General features: G+C 36.0%; 1 protein-coding gene across 1 annotated transcript in view; it reads right to left on the bottom strand.

Annotated features, from left to right (window-relative positions):
* Positions 1-18,718, bottom strand: part of COL24A1 (collagen type XXIV alpha 1 chain) — a 355,376-nt gene that overhangs the window by 286,710 nt on the left and 49,948 nt on the right. Inside the window, exons 7-10 of the mRNA XM_044749176.2 lie at positions 18,083-18,136; positions 14,257-14,310; positions 5,570-5,614; positions 894-947 (exon numbers count right to left, since the gene is read on the bottom strand). Of these exons, the coding sequence (XP_044605111.2) occupies positions 894-947; positions 5,570-5,614; positions 14,257-14,310; positions 18,083-18,136 (207 nt within the window). The remainder of the gene's footprint in view (positions 1-893; positions 948-5,569; positions 5,615-14,256; positions 14,311-18,082; positions 18,137-18,718) is intronic.

Here is an 18,718-nt window from a genome sequence, read left to right on the forward strand (position 1 = left end):
AGATTTCTAATTAAATTATCTCAAATATATTTGCATACACTTAAAAAATAAATAAGTACATTGTTAACTTCAGATCAATGTCCATATGTTTGATTATTCATATTTTATGATAACTCAGATAACACAAATCATCACTTGGTGGTGAGACTCTAATATACAACACCCTTCATGCATTTTTAAAGCTTAAAAAAATGGAATTTTGTTAAGAATAGATTATTTTTTGGCATTTTTATTTCTCTCATTCTTGAGAATAAAAAAATTAGAAATGTAGTTTTCTAGTATGCTAAATGAATAATTATTTCAAGAGTAAGCAGTCAATTCATGAAAACCTAGGAAAGAAAATTTGTTCTATTATTAGTCTACATGAAGTAGTTAAATTTAGGAATTGGACAGAAATAAATATGAAGTGATTAGAATGAATTTTCAAAACAGTATACAAAGACTTGAATTCAGTTCAGACAAACGTATTTAGTAGTGGTATACGTGGCAATGCCAACTGTGTCCTGATTTTTTTTAACTGTGTTATTAAAAAATGATGGTTATTACACAGAGTCTTAACTCTGACCATTACTTCATTTTAGTCGATGCCAGTATTGTAAAATCAGTAGCAGGGCTATTTCAAGACCTTATTAGACCCTTGGTCATTTTAATTTTGAAAGTATATCATATCAAACACATTTAAAAATCCATTTCTATTTTAAACAAAACTTTCTGCAGTAAAATTTTTGAAATCTTTTTAAAATTTTGATTTTGAAATTATTTTCCTATGAGTAATTCATTATTCAATAAAAATAACCCAATGATCATTTGAACCAATATCACTGGAAATCAAAATGTACAAAGTAGTAATGAAGAGGAACATAAAAGGAGAAGTGTAAATATAGTTACCTCACCTGCCTGCCAGGGTAACCACGTGAACCAATATTACCAGTGAGTCCTGGAATTCCCTGAAATGAAAAATAAAATAAATAAAACAATACAACACAGTCAAAGGAAGTCCAAAGAAACAAACTTGGTGCAATTAAAATACCCAAGTTTGGAAAGAATCTTTTCTCCATAAAAATACTAAGTGTCCTGCACATTGATTATCTAATTGAAATAAAAATGAGCCAAAATTGCCAAATAAAAATGAATAAAACTGTTAGATTAGGGCCCCAAATAAGACACTGATTATTAATAACGATAAATCTAGGATGGAAGAATCCAGTGCTATGTAAGTAAGGATAAGACTTCTTCTACAGAAAGAGTTGGTACATTTCTTAATAACCACTATCTTTTTGGAAAGAATTCCTTATCTCAATCACCCTGCAACTCTCCTTTACTGTCTGAGCATGAGCCCCAGAACACTAAAAGGGGCAGTGAACTTCAAAACCAACCTCTTCATTTCTAAAGTAAACTTATTCTTACAGAAAGTCTGATTAAGTAAATGTATATTAAGTGGTAAACACCTGTATCACGACAGAGATCTTTCTAAATATTCACATAGTAATTTTGGATGGTAAATTCATTTTAAATTGACAACTCTGTATTCTTCATATAAAACAAAGTTCAAAGAAGGCTGATATATGAAGACTCAAACTTGTAAGAAAGGAAATTTGCAGCAGAACCAGGTGGAAAAGTGAGAAGAAATACTCCATTTGTTTCTACTGTCTTTCATTGATACATTCTTCATTCATTCATTCATCAGTTTATTCAGAGTTTAGGTATATTAAATAATTCTTGAACCAAGGAAATTCCAGAAGACTGTATATTGAGCTGCCTTTACTTAACCTCAAATGCTGACAGCAATGGTAAATTTCATAGATTCCTTATTTATTACGTAAAGTTCATTTCTTGCTTGTTGTTTGTAAAAGAGACAATAAAAGACACTAGCCCTTTGCCCCTCTGCTCTGAAGTAGACAGAAGAGTGTAACCTCCAATTAGAGTTTAGAAACCTTATAAAACTCCTAAAGATTTGGAAAATCTAGAGAAAGAATAGACTAAGGAAAAGGCAAATGGAAAATGATAGTTGAGAGTTTTTGCCCTCCCAGTCTATTAGACATGTAGGCTCCTCATATGTCTTTCTCTCCACTTTCCTCAGAATCCACTTCTCAATTTTGTTCTCTCTCATTTCTCTCCATCATCTCTCCCTATCTTCTCTTGCTTTAACAATTACCATTTCCTGACCACTTTTTTATGTGCCAATCACTATGCTAAGCTCTATACATCTACTTTACATGTATGAGGGAGATACTCTTCTTCATTCTACATGTGAAGGAACTAAGACACAGGGAAGTTATGAAACTTGCCCAAGATGCCACAGTAAGAAAGCAGTAGAGACTGGATGAGAACCCAGACAATCTGACAAAAGTTATATATGTGTGTATGCACACACACACACACATATATACATACACATACAGACATCTATACGTATATATATGACAATGTACAATTTAACAGACTGTGAATAAACAGTGGCCTTCTGAAAATTACAGAATAAAATTCTTGTCTACATGAGGAGAGATTATGTCCTATCAATTTCAGAAACCATATTTATGTACTAAACATTATCTTGTTAATATTCTATGTAACACATAATACTTTATTCCTTTAATAACATTTATTGTCTACCTATCATGTACCAGGCACTATTTCAAGTATTTTATATGTATTATCTTATTTAATGTGCTCAAATACTATACGGTGGGTATCATAATCCCTATTTTACAGATGAGAAAAATGAAACATAAAGTGTTTGTCACCAGTGGAAAGTTGCTCAGCTAATAAGTGGGAAGCCAGGATTTGAATCAGCAAGTCTATCTCCAGAGATCACCATTCAAGGTTGCCTCCCTGGTGTAGATCTGAAGTGCTAATGACTTCCAGTAGTACTCTAGGGAAAGCCCTGTGATTATAAGATTTGTTCCAGTTTACTTACATTTGCTTCCTTTATGCCCCATCCAATTCTAAAATACACAGGCCTATATCCAGAGAGTCATAAAACCTTATATTTGCGTATGCCAATAGAAAGGAGTGAAATAAAGCGAAAAGGTTGTTTTTATTCTGTAGGTCACTATCTGGCTACTGTCAACCATCATCCCTTTCATTCCTTTCCTAGCCAAATTAGGTTAATTGACCTCTATTAAAAAGCAATCTGTTTTAAGACATAAATGAAATCTGATTTTCAACAGATTTTCATAGAGGGCGTTAAGGCAACATGTAGAGATCTAACACATTCCAGCTGCACAGAGAAATACACAAAAGAACTCCACTTGATGGCTAAGTTCTGCTTTACTGGAATGGTAGTAAACAAGTAAACGAGGAAGCCTTCAGCATAGTCTTACATGGCATAAACATATTCTAAGACAACCACATCCTAAAATCATTGTGACAACCACAGAGGCTCAAAAGAAAATCAAAACAAATACTATGACTCAATTTACTATGCACTTAAAAATGGTTAAAAAAAAAAAAAGTTGGGCCACTTAAATCTGTAGCTTGAATGGAGGAATTTAGACACAAAGTTATATGTTTAGCCCCTGGAGAAATTAGGAATAGGAAGCCTTCTTCAATCCCACTTGTAAGTCTAAGCATAAAAGCACATGCTCTGAATCAGTCAGACTTCAGTGAGAATTCCACTAGTGCTACCGTGGGTCCTCTCTATATCTCAGTTTTTTCATTAATAAAATAGAACAATAACATCTAGGTCACAGGATTATTACGTGGAGAAAACAGAACAATGTGTAGAAATATATTTAAGAGTGGGGATAACTGCAATAATTCTTAGTGTTGCTGAGCATTAAATTAGTCAACATATGGAAACATTCAACAAATAATTCTACTACTAGAAGCTGTAGTTAACAGTAGCACAGTTTGGCAACTAATAAGGACTCAGTAAACAACAGTTCTTACTACTAGAGCTTGTGTAGATGAGAGAATTACTTTTCCAAATGTTTGCTGACCAATTTCTAAATATTTGCAAATTTTCCATTAGTGAATGTCTCCTAACAAATTAGTTGTGCTCCTCCTAATGTCCACAGTGTCTTCATAGTTAAAACGCAAAATGATTTTAGTTGTTCTTCACAGTTATCACCAACTTTGCCTTTTTTCTAGAAATAAATAGAATAGAAAGGAATACCTGACTCCTAAATATGTTTTCCAACCTTTAGAATTGATTTTAGACTATTCCAAACAGGCAGAAATAACACCTCAGAACACTAACAAGTATACTAACAGAACCAGGTTAGAGAGCAGTCATGAGAGAACTGTTCGCTCCTGACACACAGTCGATTTGTTACTTACTTGTGAAGTATCACGTTTTCTTCATTGGAATACACACATTTCTGCCAAAGCACTATTCTAGGGATTTTTTTTTTCCTCCCCAGGGACCAATCCCTCCTGCTCTTCTGATTTTTGCCCAAAAATGCCCAAATGCTTTTCAGAACTTTGATCTTCAGGAAACAAGAACTGTACCTGTTACAGATACATATATCCCTTTACTTGCCCTGTCTAATAATTAGTAATCTTGAAAAATTGTGCTCAGGGACTGAACAGAGCGTACTGCCCCAGTTAACATAAATGAAAGAGAAAACTGACTTTATTTCTTCATTTACATCCTTCCCTCAGGGACAATCCATCACATTTCTTTCTGGAGCTCCCTTTAGGGCTTCCTGAAGCTCTTTGTTGAATCTCCAATAACGGTATCCTTCCCGCCAGTTCATTTCCTTTTTTTTTTTTAAAGATTTTATTTTTCCTTTTTCTCCCCAATGCCCCCTGGTTCATAGTTGTGTATTTTTAGTTGTGGGTCCTTCTAGTTGTGCTATGTGGGATGCCGCCTCAGCATGGCCTGATGAGCAGTGCCATGTCTGCACCCAGGATTTGAACCAGTGAAACCCTGGGCCGCCAGAAGTGGAGTGTGCGAACTTAACCACTCAGCCACGGGGCCAGCCCCCCACCAGTTCATTTCTAATCTCCTACCCTTTTCACTGCTTTATTTATACTGACCTAGTACACATTGTATTGAAACACAAGAGCTGTGACTTTATTTTTTTCCTATATTATTTTCTGGTAGGAGGGAGAAGGAGAAACATGATCGAAAACTAAATAGTTCCCAATCTATTTGACTTTTAAATACAAGAACATGCGCAATTCTAATTAGGATTGCTATTAAAATTTATTTGCATTTCCTCACGCAAGGGACGGGGAACTAACAGCTACGGATAAGCTTTAGTAAACAGGCACGCCCCTAAAATTGTACAACAAAACAGATGTGTGTATGTGTGTACACACACACAGGGGCATGTACGTGCGTGAATATGTGTATTGTCTGGGGAAAGGATCACAGCATTTATGAGATTCTCGAAGGGGCTCTGGAACACTTTAGGCAGAGAGTAAACGTCAGTCTGGGATTTGGAAGAAAACAACAAAACTATAAGAGATGATCAATTAGAAGTTTGTCCTGCACTAAACAGACTGAAAATCATTGAGAAGAAAAATTGAAATAGTGGAGAAAAATAATCACTCAGCAGAGTTCCTTAATGTGTGTCTTGTTCACTGGAGAAGATACCGGTTTAATGAAGGAAGTACTTACTTGTTCACCTCGGAGTCCTGGGAGCCCTGGATGTCCTTTGGCACCCTGCAAAGGTAAAGGTGAAGACATGCCATTGAAAAGTAAACCCACTTATGCCAAACAAGTAAACATAGGTTCTAAGTTGTCTTTTACGCCAACTTTTGGTTTCTTCATCAGTACAAATTTAATTCTTATTAAGTTTAATAAGAATTTAATTTTTATTAACTAGTAAATTAATTTTATTAATAATTCTTAATTAATTTTGAGTGTCATTTGAATGATTTATTATTATCAACTAAAATAGTAGCATAGTACTGACAGAGAATAAAGAACAGCATCTTTTAGAAAAGGCTGGTATCTCACAATGGATCTGCTACATTTTGCTGAAGCTTTCTAAAAGTTGGTTTTAGTTCATTAATGCTGAAGCAAAATGCTCTCAGACATAATCTGTTTGTAATTATTGAAAAACTGGACCATATCCAGGCAGTTTCTTTAATCCAAATCATTGTCATAACACTCCATGAATGAGCTAAGACAAATGAAAGAGGTTGCTCACAGGTCCATCAAAAGGGGTTTTATAAAGCTGTCTAAGAAATTAGCAACAAAAATAAGTTTCCAAATAATAGAACCAAAATCAAATCTTAATCCGTATCATTAACACCCAAAGATATAAAATAAATAATATCCCTTTTCCTCCAGAAAGATCTTCTTCTATGAGCAAAAGGGAGGAAGCTTAAAGGAAGGACAGAAAGAAAGAAAGAAAGGAACACTTTGGAGCTTGTTTGTATAGCTCTAATCAACAATCAGTAAATCAATCTATTGTTTACTAGATTTTAGCATACATAAAAGAACAAAAAGAAGATCCTTTTTTAAGAACCTCATAGGATATTAAACAAATTATAACTCAAAAACCTGAAATAAATTATAGTTTACAAATACAAAAAACTTCAAATTAATATACTGCAAACTGAATACAAGGTTTGGAGGTTTCAGGATATAGAATAATGGAGTGAAGAGTTATTCAGGGATTAATCACTGAGGGTTTTATTAACTTGGATTAATGAATTAGAGAAGAAAATGATGTTTTGGTTAGACAAGGGGGAAATTAGAAGAGACACCCATCTGAAAAATAAGGGAATGATTTAAGTAGTTTTTAAGATATTAAACTTAAAATAACTGTAAAATGTTTAAGTAGAGAGGTTTCTTGGGAACCAGAAAGAAGACAGGAAAAAGAAAGCAGGTAAGTTTGGAGACAAAGATTTTTGTGTTATCTGTACACATATTAGTAACAAGGGAGTAACAGAAAGAAAAAACAAGGCAGCAGAGGAAAAGGCCTGTCCTCTGGGGGCTATTAGAAAGAGATCAGAGAAGCGGCCATGAGAAAGGAGGAACAAAAAGTAAGGGAGAAACAAAGGACTTCATCGAGCTGCTTACTATGTGCCAGACATTGTGCCAGCCACTTCCAAATACCTCAGTTAACTCTACGGCAGTCCTATAAAGTAGGTATTTTCTCCATTTTTACAGATAACTAAAGTGAGCTCTCAGAAATTAACTGATTAGACCAAAGTCATGTAGGAAGTAAGGTGGAATCATATTGGTTTGATAGTTAGATTCACCAAGAAGTGAGTAACCTGTCCTTGTATTTACTTTATATGCCTACAATTGTTTCAGACTCAGATACAGGCTGGGTTGTCCTCATTCTCATCAATATGTTCAAGCATTAATTATAGACCACCAAGAGAAATCAACCAAACGAATTATATTTCATAAATCATGGTATTATTAAAGTTACTCATTTGCCAACAGCGTCTAATATATCCAATGTTTTGACTCAATTTCGCTGTTTATACTTTTTTCTAAGATAGCTAAAGATCAGCCTAATTACAAAATATGAAACATATGGTTCTCAGATGTCCAAATGTTACACAGGATTCCACAAATAAAAATATCATCAAAGCTAAGTTTTTGCATTTTTTCTAACAGTAGATAAGAAACTTCCTCAGCGCTAAGACAATGGCAGTGGCTCCCTGGGATGAGGCAGCAGCTATAGCAGGGTGGGAGCTAAAAGCTCCTGGGAGAGCATCAGGAGGATGAGGAATGAGGAGCCAGGGTAAGAGGCACATAGGCAGAAACACTCCCTGCCGTGGGCCTACTCCTTTTGCCTTGTTTTTTGTTTTTTTTTTAAAGAATGTGTTTATTTACTTATTTACTTTTATTTCTGTGAAGACTTGAGTCTAGCTACATGCTCCCCTTTCTTTGGCCACCATCTGTTTTTCTGACCAGAGTTTCTTCCCTCCCTAGCCCATGGGGAAATGGAATGCAGTGATGGTACAATTGCTTCTTTAGCTTACTTTCCCTGATGCACTTGATAATAGTGAACTAGACATATTAATCATGGTATCTCTTGTATGTACAATTCCCTTTGAAGGAATTCTTCCTCAGTCAGAGACTCTGATAAGGGGGAAGCACCACACAGTCATGATCTTTCCTACATGAACTCATTCCTATCTATCTCAGCCACAAGAGATGGCACTTGATCTAAGGGAGGCCAATACAAAGTCTGGGCCTATAAGGTCACTTGGAATCAAGGGTTTTGCCTAAAGGAATGGGAAAGACGCAAATTTCAAGCATATACCTGAACTTCCCCAAGTAATCAAAATTTGGATACATAAATAAAAGGTTTATCCATAAAGAAAATAGTGGTACATAAAGAAAACAGGCCATTTTCACTTTGCATGGCAGCATAGGACCATAAAACTCCATACAAGCTGAAACCAGGCAAAGCAATCTTAATGAGAAAAATTAAATTGTTCCCTGATTTTTAAAAATTTTTGTTAAAACATTAAAAACTCTGTCCGTTATAATTGTATAGGAAAATGAAAAAAAATGTTAAACTAACATTTATTTAGAACAGTGCAATATAAAACATTAGAAACATTGAGAACTAAATTGTCATCTCTTTGAAAAAATTTATGAAGAGTAGTCTGAATAGTGCTTGCCGCCTTCTCGTATAAATTACCATCCTGAGAAAGCAGATTTCCTACGCTTTTGCAAATTGTCATACTTCCTTCTAAGTCTGGATCACACTTACAACACTTGCACTTTTAATATCATGAAATAGCTCTAACAGTTCTTATGTGAAGTTTTTTTGCTGGTGTCACCTGCCCTAGGACATCTCTGTCCTCTTTATCACAATTCTTTCCTCATTTATGTCAAAGAGTTCGCCTTCACTAAGTTCCTCTGGCTGCATATCGATGGTCTCTCAAATGGCAGCAGTATCTCAGGGTCAGAATTTTATAATTTCATTTATGTTCGATTTTAATTTCAAGTCTTGTGTAAGCTTTCTAGACAGCAAGCTACTTGAAGGCAGGAACTATATCTTATTTACATAATACGGCTTTCCTGAATGAGTTGCAGGACAAAAGAATGTGAATAAAACACTTTAGAGATAGATTTTATCTCAGGAAGGAAACTGCTCTTTTGTTTGAAGTAACTTCCCTGGATCTTTTGCTTCTGTCTAGTCTCAGGAAGCTGAGGCAAAGGTGGGCTACCCTTGTACATAATCTTGTGAAAAGCAACATCACTAAGAGATTAGACTTAACTAATCCTACTCAGTCTACCTAAAATAGGATGAAGGGTGTTTTGAGCCAGAGAACTCAGGGAAGATAAGACAGGAGACAGACACTGATTTGAGAAGCAGACCATTGGAGGAAGATGACCACTAGGACCCCGTGAAAGGCCACACAGTCAATTAAACTTAAGAGCAGCAATGTTCATTCACTCGCTAATAACATGTGCTTGTTATGTGCTGGACACTGGGCTGAGATACCGCAGTAAGTAAAATGAAGTACTTGCACTTTAGGGCTCCTAAATCACTCATATATTTCCCTTTAGACACTGCTATTGCACTGTTGTCTGAAAGCCAATATTAAATTTTCTTTTTCTATAACGCAACAGCATTAGTTTACAGATTAGGTAATTCCATGTTTCTAATAAAATTTGTCAAACACTGCGGGACTCATGTTAGCAATGCCTTGGGGAATACAAAGGCTTATAACCATGTCATGACCAAAATAACCAGAGAAAGCTATGGCAAAATTGAGAAATAGTGAAAAGATGGCCACAGTTGATCAAAAAAGAAACCCAAGCAACAATTCAAAATGAGACAAAAATCAACAACTATGAGAATGTAAACACTTCTTGAGGGAAGGCAATAAATTTCCTAAAGTCCTAAGAATAAGGACTTTAATTATTTAAAAAAAAATTAAATAGAAGAATGATCCCAAATAACTGGAGAGCTTGACGAGACTTAAATTATAGGATGAATACTGCACAAACCTCTCTTCCCCTTCTTCTTGGAATGTACTTCCTTCAAGCACACAGAAGACTTGTGCCAAGCTTTGTCCCAAACTCCTCACAATATTGACCCACTAACCTCCTTTAATTAGTACTCAGTTTTTACTTTGGTTCCATCAACCCAGTTGTAGTCCTTCTCAACTATTTCTCATGGAGATATAAACTAATTCTCAAAATGGTGCTACATGATAGATAATAGCTTTTTCTGAGAACACAGAAACTTTTTTAAAAACTTCTGGAAACTGGAAATACTTTTACCCAAAACAATTTATACCATTATTGTTAGAATGTCAATCACAAAAGCCAGACTGACGGAAATATCTTTGGACACAGGGAAGTTTTCAAAGTCCCACAAATTAGACCTCTTTAGCAACCATGGGCTTGCCTGTGGGGGATTTCAGTACCGTGTTGCCTTGTTCTCAGCTTCCCCTACCATTAGTGGGAATGGTGGATTGCAGGGGAGATGGCAACAGTGGTGACAGCACAGCCCCTAAGCAGCAGCATCTGCATTAGACTTTCAGTACCACACTTGAATCAGGAACCAACCCAAAGTAAAACGTAGCTCTGCAGAGTTTCACAGAGATAACGGGCAGGTAAGAAGATTATCTACAGAGTTAACTATGGAACAATGGAACTCTCCTTATTTCTCTCTCCAGGCACTGATTTTATGCCAATCCTGGCTTTTTTTAATTGTTCTTCTCAGTGACATTCAGTATTGTTGTAGCTCCTTAGTACTGTCCTTACTTTAAACAGCTTTTGAGGGAGTAATAAATCACAATGCATTCCACTATGATGCGTTCAGTTTTTCCTTTCCAACTTTATAAAGATATTTACTGTGTAGCTCCTATGTAATGGAAAGATTTCTTTTTAAATAACTGATTTATAATTATTGCTAAACTATGGTAGCTAGTATTTTTTGATATTCAGAAAAATACTGCCATACATTATTCATAAAAATCTGCTTTAAAATGTGTACATCATAGTTCACAATTGCTCTGAGTTATACCTTCATGCTAAGATGTACTTAACCGCTCCCATCTGGCTTATCCTCTTGATCCTAGAAAAATTGCTCCAATTGAAATCACTGTTGATATTCTTACAATTTTAAATAGCAGACTTCCAATATTAATATAGCAACTGATCAGCCATATTAAAAACCAATTTAAAAATCCATCTGGAATCCAAGCTCAGAATTATGAGGCTTGTCATCCATCCAACCCAGCATGCACTCTGGATCCAACTTATCTGCTTTTTGGCACAAATTTAGACCCTCAGTGAGAAGTGAAAACATACTTCATTCCTAGGAAAATAAGAGTTACATGAAAGTGGCTAGCTTGAGGCAATGTGACCAGTCAACCTGGGGAAACACATTGCTTGTTAAAGATGTTAATACTGGTTAAAAAAAAAAAGTCAGGTGGAGAGAGATAAAAAGAGGAAAAGAGAGAACTAAAACATCTACTGAAGAGTGAAAAAAATATTGCTGCCAATTTACTTGCTTTTTTATTTCTGTCTCAATATTTTAGTCTTCAGAATGTTTTTTATATTAATCTTCTGTTTATTTATCTCAACATTTTTCATAAGCTGTCAGTGTTCTCCACACATGACTTTAAGAATTCATCTAGTACTTTAGGGGTAGAACTGCAAGGATGAAGGAAATGGGAGTTCTTAGGTATAGCTAATATAAGCCATTCTCCTGGCATGGATCCTGTTTGCAGGAAATAACTGAGAGTGACCTAGGTGGTTCAAAAAATGAACCAAAATTAGTAAGGTCCATAAAAACAGCTCATAACTTACCTGAACATTCTACCCAATAATGGGTCTTTCCCTTTCCCCTTCCATACAAACTACGGGAATAGTCCATCAAGCTCATTTTAAATGTATTTCTATTGTATATTCATATAAAAGTAAGACATGCACATAGATGGTGTAATGGAAACTTGTCCCAAGTCTGCTATGTGGAGAATTAGTTTAGGTTTAGATTGAATCCTTATGTCCTTTCTCCAGAAATATTTGTTTTGTAAAAATCTGTACATAGTTTCCATTAACAGACACACTCTGCAAAAGGGGAAAACATTCTCAGAAAAACTACAAAATCATCTCAAATCTTTCAACACTGTTCTGAACTACTGTCAAACCAGAGTAAACCATTTATCAGGAAGTAATTCAGTTTCTAAATATTTTCAACTAAACCTTCTCTGGAGAAAATTCAGCTACAGCTGCTAATTGATAATATGTCAAGATCCCTGGCTTCTAAAGGATCTACTCCTGTTAAGTGACTATAAAAGCCAGATTTTAAAAGTTTAAAAAATCATATAAGAGAAAAAAAGTCTGTGAAAGATACTCAATCCATGTTCCCTTTTGTTTAAAATAATACAGTTATTTCACTTTACTAGACTTACACAGACCAAAAAGAATATATTAATCTTAATAGTTTAAAATACTGATGTGCCAAGACTCAGATAGCATGTGCACCGGTCTTTGGAAACTAGTATCTTCTGTTTTTAGTAAGTATACTTCCAAAGTTAAAATGATAATCTGCTGTAAGGGTTAGAATCAGCCTGTTTAGGGGCCGGCCCCATGGCCGAGTGGTTTAGTTCACACGCTCCACTTTGGCGGCTGGGGGTTTCGCCAGTACAGATCCTGGGCGCGGACATGGCACCACTCGTTGGGCCATGCTGAGGTGGCGTCCTACATGCCACAACTGGAGGGACCCACAACTAGAATATACAACTATGTACTGCGGGAATTTGGGGAGAAAAAGCAGAAAGAAAAAAAATCAGCCTGTTTAAATTGTCTCTACAAACACAGAGACAATAATTCTTTATATGCTCCTCTGCATAGTAACCACTCACCCTCTACTTAGTGTTTCCTTTTCTGCATTGCTAATTTCGTGAACCACAGGCATTGTTTAATCTTAGCAAGTGATAATTTTTCTCTCACATGTAGTGTCATTCTTTCAGATGCAATAACTATATATGGAATATCAAATAACACAATTAAGGTAATTTCTGTATTATGAGATCTTTTTTGTTGATCCTATTCATCAGTACAGTTTTCTTGGAGGAATACTTAATGGTCAGAGGCATACTGAGTGGCATTAATCAAATAGATTCGTGAGTGTATTTCAAGACCAATTCTGTTAGAAACGATCACTCTGCAGTTTCACGTCTCAATGGGAGCAACCAACAACCTCAAAGGAGCTAACAGATGCTAAGTACTATCTAGGATGAAGAGTAGTCTGAAGACCATAAAAATAATGGTGTGGTGTGGTCATACTCCATGAGATCAAAACCTGTTTCATCATTTTACAATTCAGTCCTTTAACAGGGGTTATGAAGGAAAGCAAACAAGGTCAGGATCCTATCCAAAACCAGATGAACAGCTGATGGTTAACATTTATTAGGGGTTGCTATTTGTCTGACACTGTACTGCATAGATTATCTCATTCCATGTTCCCAACAACTCTCTATGAAGTGGGTAGTATCTTCACATTTCACAGAAGAGGCAACTGAAGCTTAGAGAGGTTAAGCAACCCATCCAAGGGCAATGGGACCTAGAAAATGGCAGATGGGATTTGATCCAAGTAACCAGCGCCTAAATACCTCCTCCAACCTAAAGCTCTCAAGAGGACAGGAATACGACACTAAGACACCAACACAGCTCATTTTCATATGTATTTAGACATCCACATCAAGTCAAATATTGCCCTCCAATATTGCGGGGCCAGTAAAACCTTAGAAAGAAATTTTGTGTCTTCCTTATCGCCTGTAAAGATAAACAACTCAGTGTTTAGGAAAAAAAGCTGAACATATAGAGGAGAATTTAGACCTGTGTTAACATGCTAGACTTGTGTTAATATGAGTTATCCCCAATCCTCACTTCGACCCTACCCTTCAGGCCTCACATTCATACACATATCACGGCACAGATTATTATTTCCTAATAAAATGAGAACCCCATAGAAAAGGCTAAATGTATTACCTATAACCAAGTGTACCTCACTTTGGACGTAAAAAAGTTAAAAAGTGACTTCAAAGTTTCAGAAGTAGGTTACTGCCTTAATACAATAAAAAAAGAGAAAAGCTTCCATATTCTATCAGTGATTTTTTACTTTCTCCACCATGTGAATTTTGTTCCCCACCATTAATTGAATTGAATGTTTTATTTTTCCTAAGACCCTGCCTTCTGTGGTCACCACTTTCCTGGATTGGGGCAGCATACTAATTCCTTTCGCTGAGAAAAGGAATTTAAAACATTGGCTTTGGGCTCCACTTCAAAATGAGATTTTAGGAGTTGAAGAGCTCCCAGACCCATATGACATCAATTAAGTCAAAGTAAAACTAACTTCTTACCTTATCACCTTGCATACCAGGGGGCCCCATTAATCCAGAAAGGCCTCGGTCACCCTAAGAACAAAACACAAATAGAGATTTAGTGTTATGAAAGAGAGTTGAAAATTAGAATTCCCTTGCTGCAGGATTTCATCTTCGACGTCATGACCTAACCGCACTCATGTCTGATCTTCACAATCTGGCTCAAGTTTCACCTCGTTTCTGACACCTTTTGAGACCGTTTCCGAGGCTCCCAGCATTTCTCTCTTCCGGGGCTGAAAACCTGCACTGTACTACACCACCTCCATGCCCCGCTCCTTTTTCTCTGATGTTTTTTTCTCTAGGAATGCCCTTACTCCCAAAGCTCCTGTCGTTCCAAAGTTGACCCTGTTTTAAAAAACTCAGAGATTACTTAAAAATTCTACAAGCGCTTTGTGGGGCATCCGTGGTGGGCTCAAGCCTGCCCTTTTCAGGGAAGACCTGCAGCCTAGCGGGACTCCGACGCGGAACCTCGACGCACGGCTGTGAGGGGGCAGGGCTAGGTTCACGAGGCACACCAGGGAAAGGGTCACTTCCGCTTCCGGGGCAGCGCTGGTGCTTTCTGCGGTACCACCGGGAAGTAACTCCAGGGAAAATTTCTTAGAAGTATCGTGTGCTTGGCTCCAATAGACGAGACTTCGCCGGTTAGGGCCAGCTGCCTCTCCCTCCACCTGACTCTGGTAAGAGCCCGGAGCCCATCTTGCGGTAGGAGGAGAAAGTATACCGGTGAGGGGGAAGGAGTGTCTGTGGCGGGTGGAAGCAACGAGGAGAGACACAGAGGAGGCTGTGTGAATTGACAAGGAAAAACATGTCAAAAAGGAAGGAGGGGTAATCTTGAGCCAGTGTACACCAGGTGCACTTTCCGTTTACCTCCCTTCTCTCCCTTTCCACTGTGACAAATTTATCATGCATGAAAAACGTAGTGTTGTTTGAAAGAAAAAAGGAGTACTTAGATAATAATCCTAAACTCCTTAGCGACTGTTAATGTTGTTTAATTTTTAGTGCTTTATCTACTTGAATATGTCATCAAATTAAACAATCAGCAGAGAAAAGGATGTTTCTGATTATTAGCAATGGAATGCTTTTCCGTTTGTTCTAACATTCATTTTAATGCTTCTTAACATATCTTTAAGATGGCTTCCATTGACAATGGGATGACCAATTTATACAGATTTTTTTTTTTTTTTTACATTTATTACTCTGATGGGGGGCTGGGAAGGGAAGCTGCACTAGGAGACAGGAGGCTCATCTCCTTCCACTAGCTCTAATTGTGGGTGGATCACTTGTTCTCCCTTCACAGTTCCCCCGTCTAAAAATGGGAACAATAATAATATCTCACATGTGGGAAAAGAAAAATTACCACTATTTAAAAGTTATCTTTGCATGTCATTGAGGTCCCAAAAGGGCTTAAACACTTATGTATGCTGTATGAGAGATGTTACTTAGTGGATGTTACATAGTGAAGGACTAGCCCCTGCATTTCTTTTAGTGTTTCATCATTAACCATATATTTATTGTAAAAATGGCTAAATGGTTAAAAATAAAACACAGTTTCCCAATCTCCCTCTACTCCCACCAATGTTTGTATTTATTTGTATTCATTTGTGTATATATATAACTAATATCCTGCATCCGCACATATTTGAACCCAATTTACTGTAAATATAATTTCTTTCCTTTCCTTTTTTTTTTCTTTGGTGAGGAAGATCAGCCCTGAGCTAACATTTGTGCCAGTCCTCCTCTATTTTATGTGGGTCTCAGCCACAGTATGGCTGACTAATGGTGTAGGCTAGTGCGCAGGATCCAAACGAGCAAACCCAGGCTGCCCAAGCTGAGCATCCAAACTTAACCAATAGGCCACAGGGCCAGCCTTGTAATACAATTTCTAAGAAAAGTTTTTGAATTTTACCATTTTAGAAATATATCTCTCAGTTTTAAAAGTTACTTAAAGCTCAATGGCAGCATACTATTAAATCCTATATCTTACTACTTTTCTCCTACATAGCATTAACCACAATTAGTATATGAGTAATTCAAAAAGTAAAAAAAGACTGACATACTTCCAACCCTTAACTCCCATGCTGAGCCACCCTATATTGTAAATATACAGATACTGTACACATACTGAACCACTGTATTTTGTACAGGAAAGCCACAAGGAAAGATAAAACCAAGCATTTGATATAAATGTGAATGTTTAATTTGAGGAGTTTATTTAAAGCAATCACCAAAACAGAGTGGACCTCTAATTTCTAATTTTTTTTTTTCATGAGGAAGATTGGCCCTGAGCTAACACCTGTGCCAGTCTTCCTATTTGTTTTGTATGGTGGGACCCTGCCACAACAGGGCTTGACGAGTGGTGTGTAGGTCCACACCCAGGATCTGTACCGGCAAACCCTGGGTGGCCAAAGCAGAGTGCGTGAACTTAACCAGTGCACCACTGGGCCAGACCCTGATTTCTAAATTTTAAGTAAGAAATTAAATGTCCTGTATTTAGATATTTTAAAAGATGGCATTTATATTTCTTTCTCAAATTGCAAGGTTGTTTTTTTACTTGTAATAATTAAGGGGCCAATGAAAATATTGTGTTCCTAATAGTAAACTTCCATTGCCTTGTTAAATTATTTAGATTCAGTGACCTCAGTTACATCACAGCAATAAAGTTCTTAAGATTCTAGATAAATTTTTTTTTTGTGGACTTACTTGTTAGTATATCTGTAAAGTCCATTAAGATAATGTGATGTCTTTTTAAGTTTTACCAGAGTTTCTGTAAGCCAATTAAAAGATCAGATTTCAACCTAGAAACCAAAATTATTCAGGGATTTTAAAAGTTTGTGAATGTATACCACCTAAACAAAAACATCCTATAATTGTATCACATTCATCAAGTGCTTGTGTAAATAAAGCTTCCCAGATGTATTCCTAAAGACTCCATTTGTAGACATCCTCACTGGAAAACAGAATCCTCCTCCTAATAAAGATTTTGTTGCTATCTTTACTTTAAAACGGTAGTTTCTTTTTACCTAAATATTTGTTTATTTCACAGCATTATGATAAAATCAAAAGCATACTGGACTAAAAATCAGAAAACTTAAATATATCATTAACTCTGCCACATACCATGAGTCAATTAAATTCTATGAATTCTGTTTTCTCAACTGGAAAACAAGATAATAATGACTGCCTCTCTCACAGTTACTGTGGGACTTAAACAAGATAAAGAATGTGGAACTATCCTAAAAAAGGTGTAAAATGGCATTGGAATTTATGTATTATTGTGTACATGCATATCAAGAGCAAATTTTTTATGTTAGGACCACATCTTGCTCTAATTTTTTGCCTCACTCATCCCTAATTGTCAGGTAGTATGATGGTAGGCCACAGTAGACACTCAATAAAATTAATATTAAGATTTAAATTGATAAATTAAGCTGATGATATAATTCACTTAATTCGTCAAATATTTCTTCCTTCATCAAAATCCAATAGTTCTCTATTGTCTCTGTCTGATACCCTGTAAATTCTACATTTAAAAATGATTTTAGGGGCTGGCCCCATGGCCAAGTGGTTAAGTTCATGCACTCTGATTCGGCGGCCCAGGGTTTCACTAGTTCAGATCCTGGGCACAGACCTAGTACCACTCATCAAGCCATGCTGAGGCGGCATCCCACATAGCAGAACTAGAAGGACCTACAACTAGAATATACAGCTATGTATTGGAGGGCTTTGGGGAGAAGAAGAAGAAAAAAAGGATTTTAAAATGCTTGAAATATATCACCATGATATTATTTCACGGACAAATAAATACCTTTTCTCCAGAAACAGCTTGACCTGGGGAAAATCCTGGATCTCCTTTGGGGCCCTAGATAAAACAATTAGAAAACGCTTGGTGAAGCATAAATTACAATATAATATATCACACTTTCTCAGCTGTATGCATCATTAGATGCTATACACATTATATAGTATTAAATAAAATTATTTTAAATTGAGATAGACATAGATTATTTACTTTCTTAACATATATATTTGTTAGACTTATTTTTAAATGCTGAGAAGATTCCTAAAAATTCCCCAGACATAGCTGATTTTTTAAATCTAATAAAGTTATACTACTATTGAAACATCTTTCTTTAAGGGACTTACATAAAGGCTCTATTAACTTTTCCATTTTTGTGACATCTTGAGTTATAACTCCTATTTTAGCATTGGAAAGCTAGTTACTTTTATTAAAAGAAATCTGTTAATGCTAATTTTTAAAATTTTAAGGTATCATTCTAAGTTTAAATATTTTCCAAAAATCTTGCAATTTACATAATTTTTATAATAAAGAAAAAATAAACCCGAATAATACCTCTAATTGCCAAAATACTTTTCACACTCTGGGAATCTTTATCTTTTACATTTCAAGAGAAATATGACATTAGCTTTCAACCAAATTTTT

Source organism: Equus asinus, chromosome 16, assembly GCF_041296235.1.
Source record: "Equus asinus isolate D_3611 breed Donkey chromosome 16, EquAss-T2T_v2, whole genome shotgun sequence".
In the NCBI taxonomy this organism is placed as follows: Eukaryota; Metazoa; Chordata; class Mammalia; order Perissodactyla; family Equidae; genus Equus; species Equus asinus.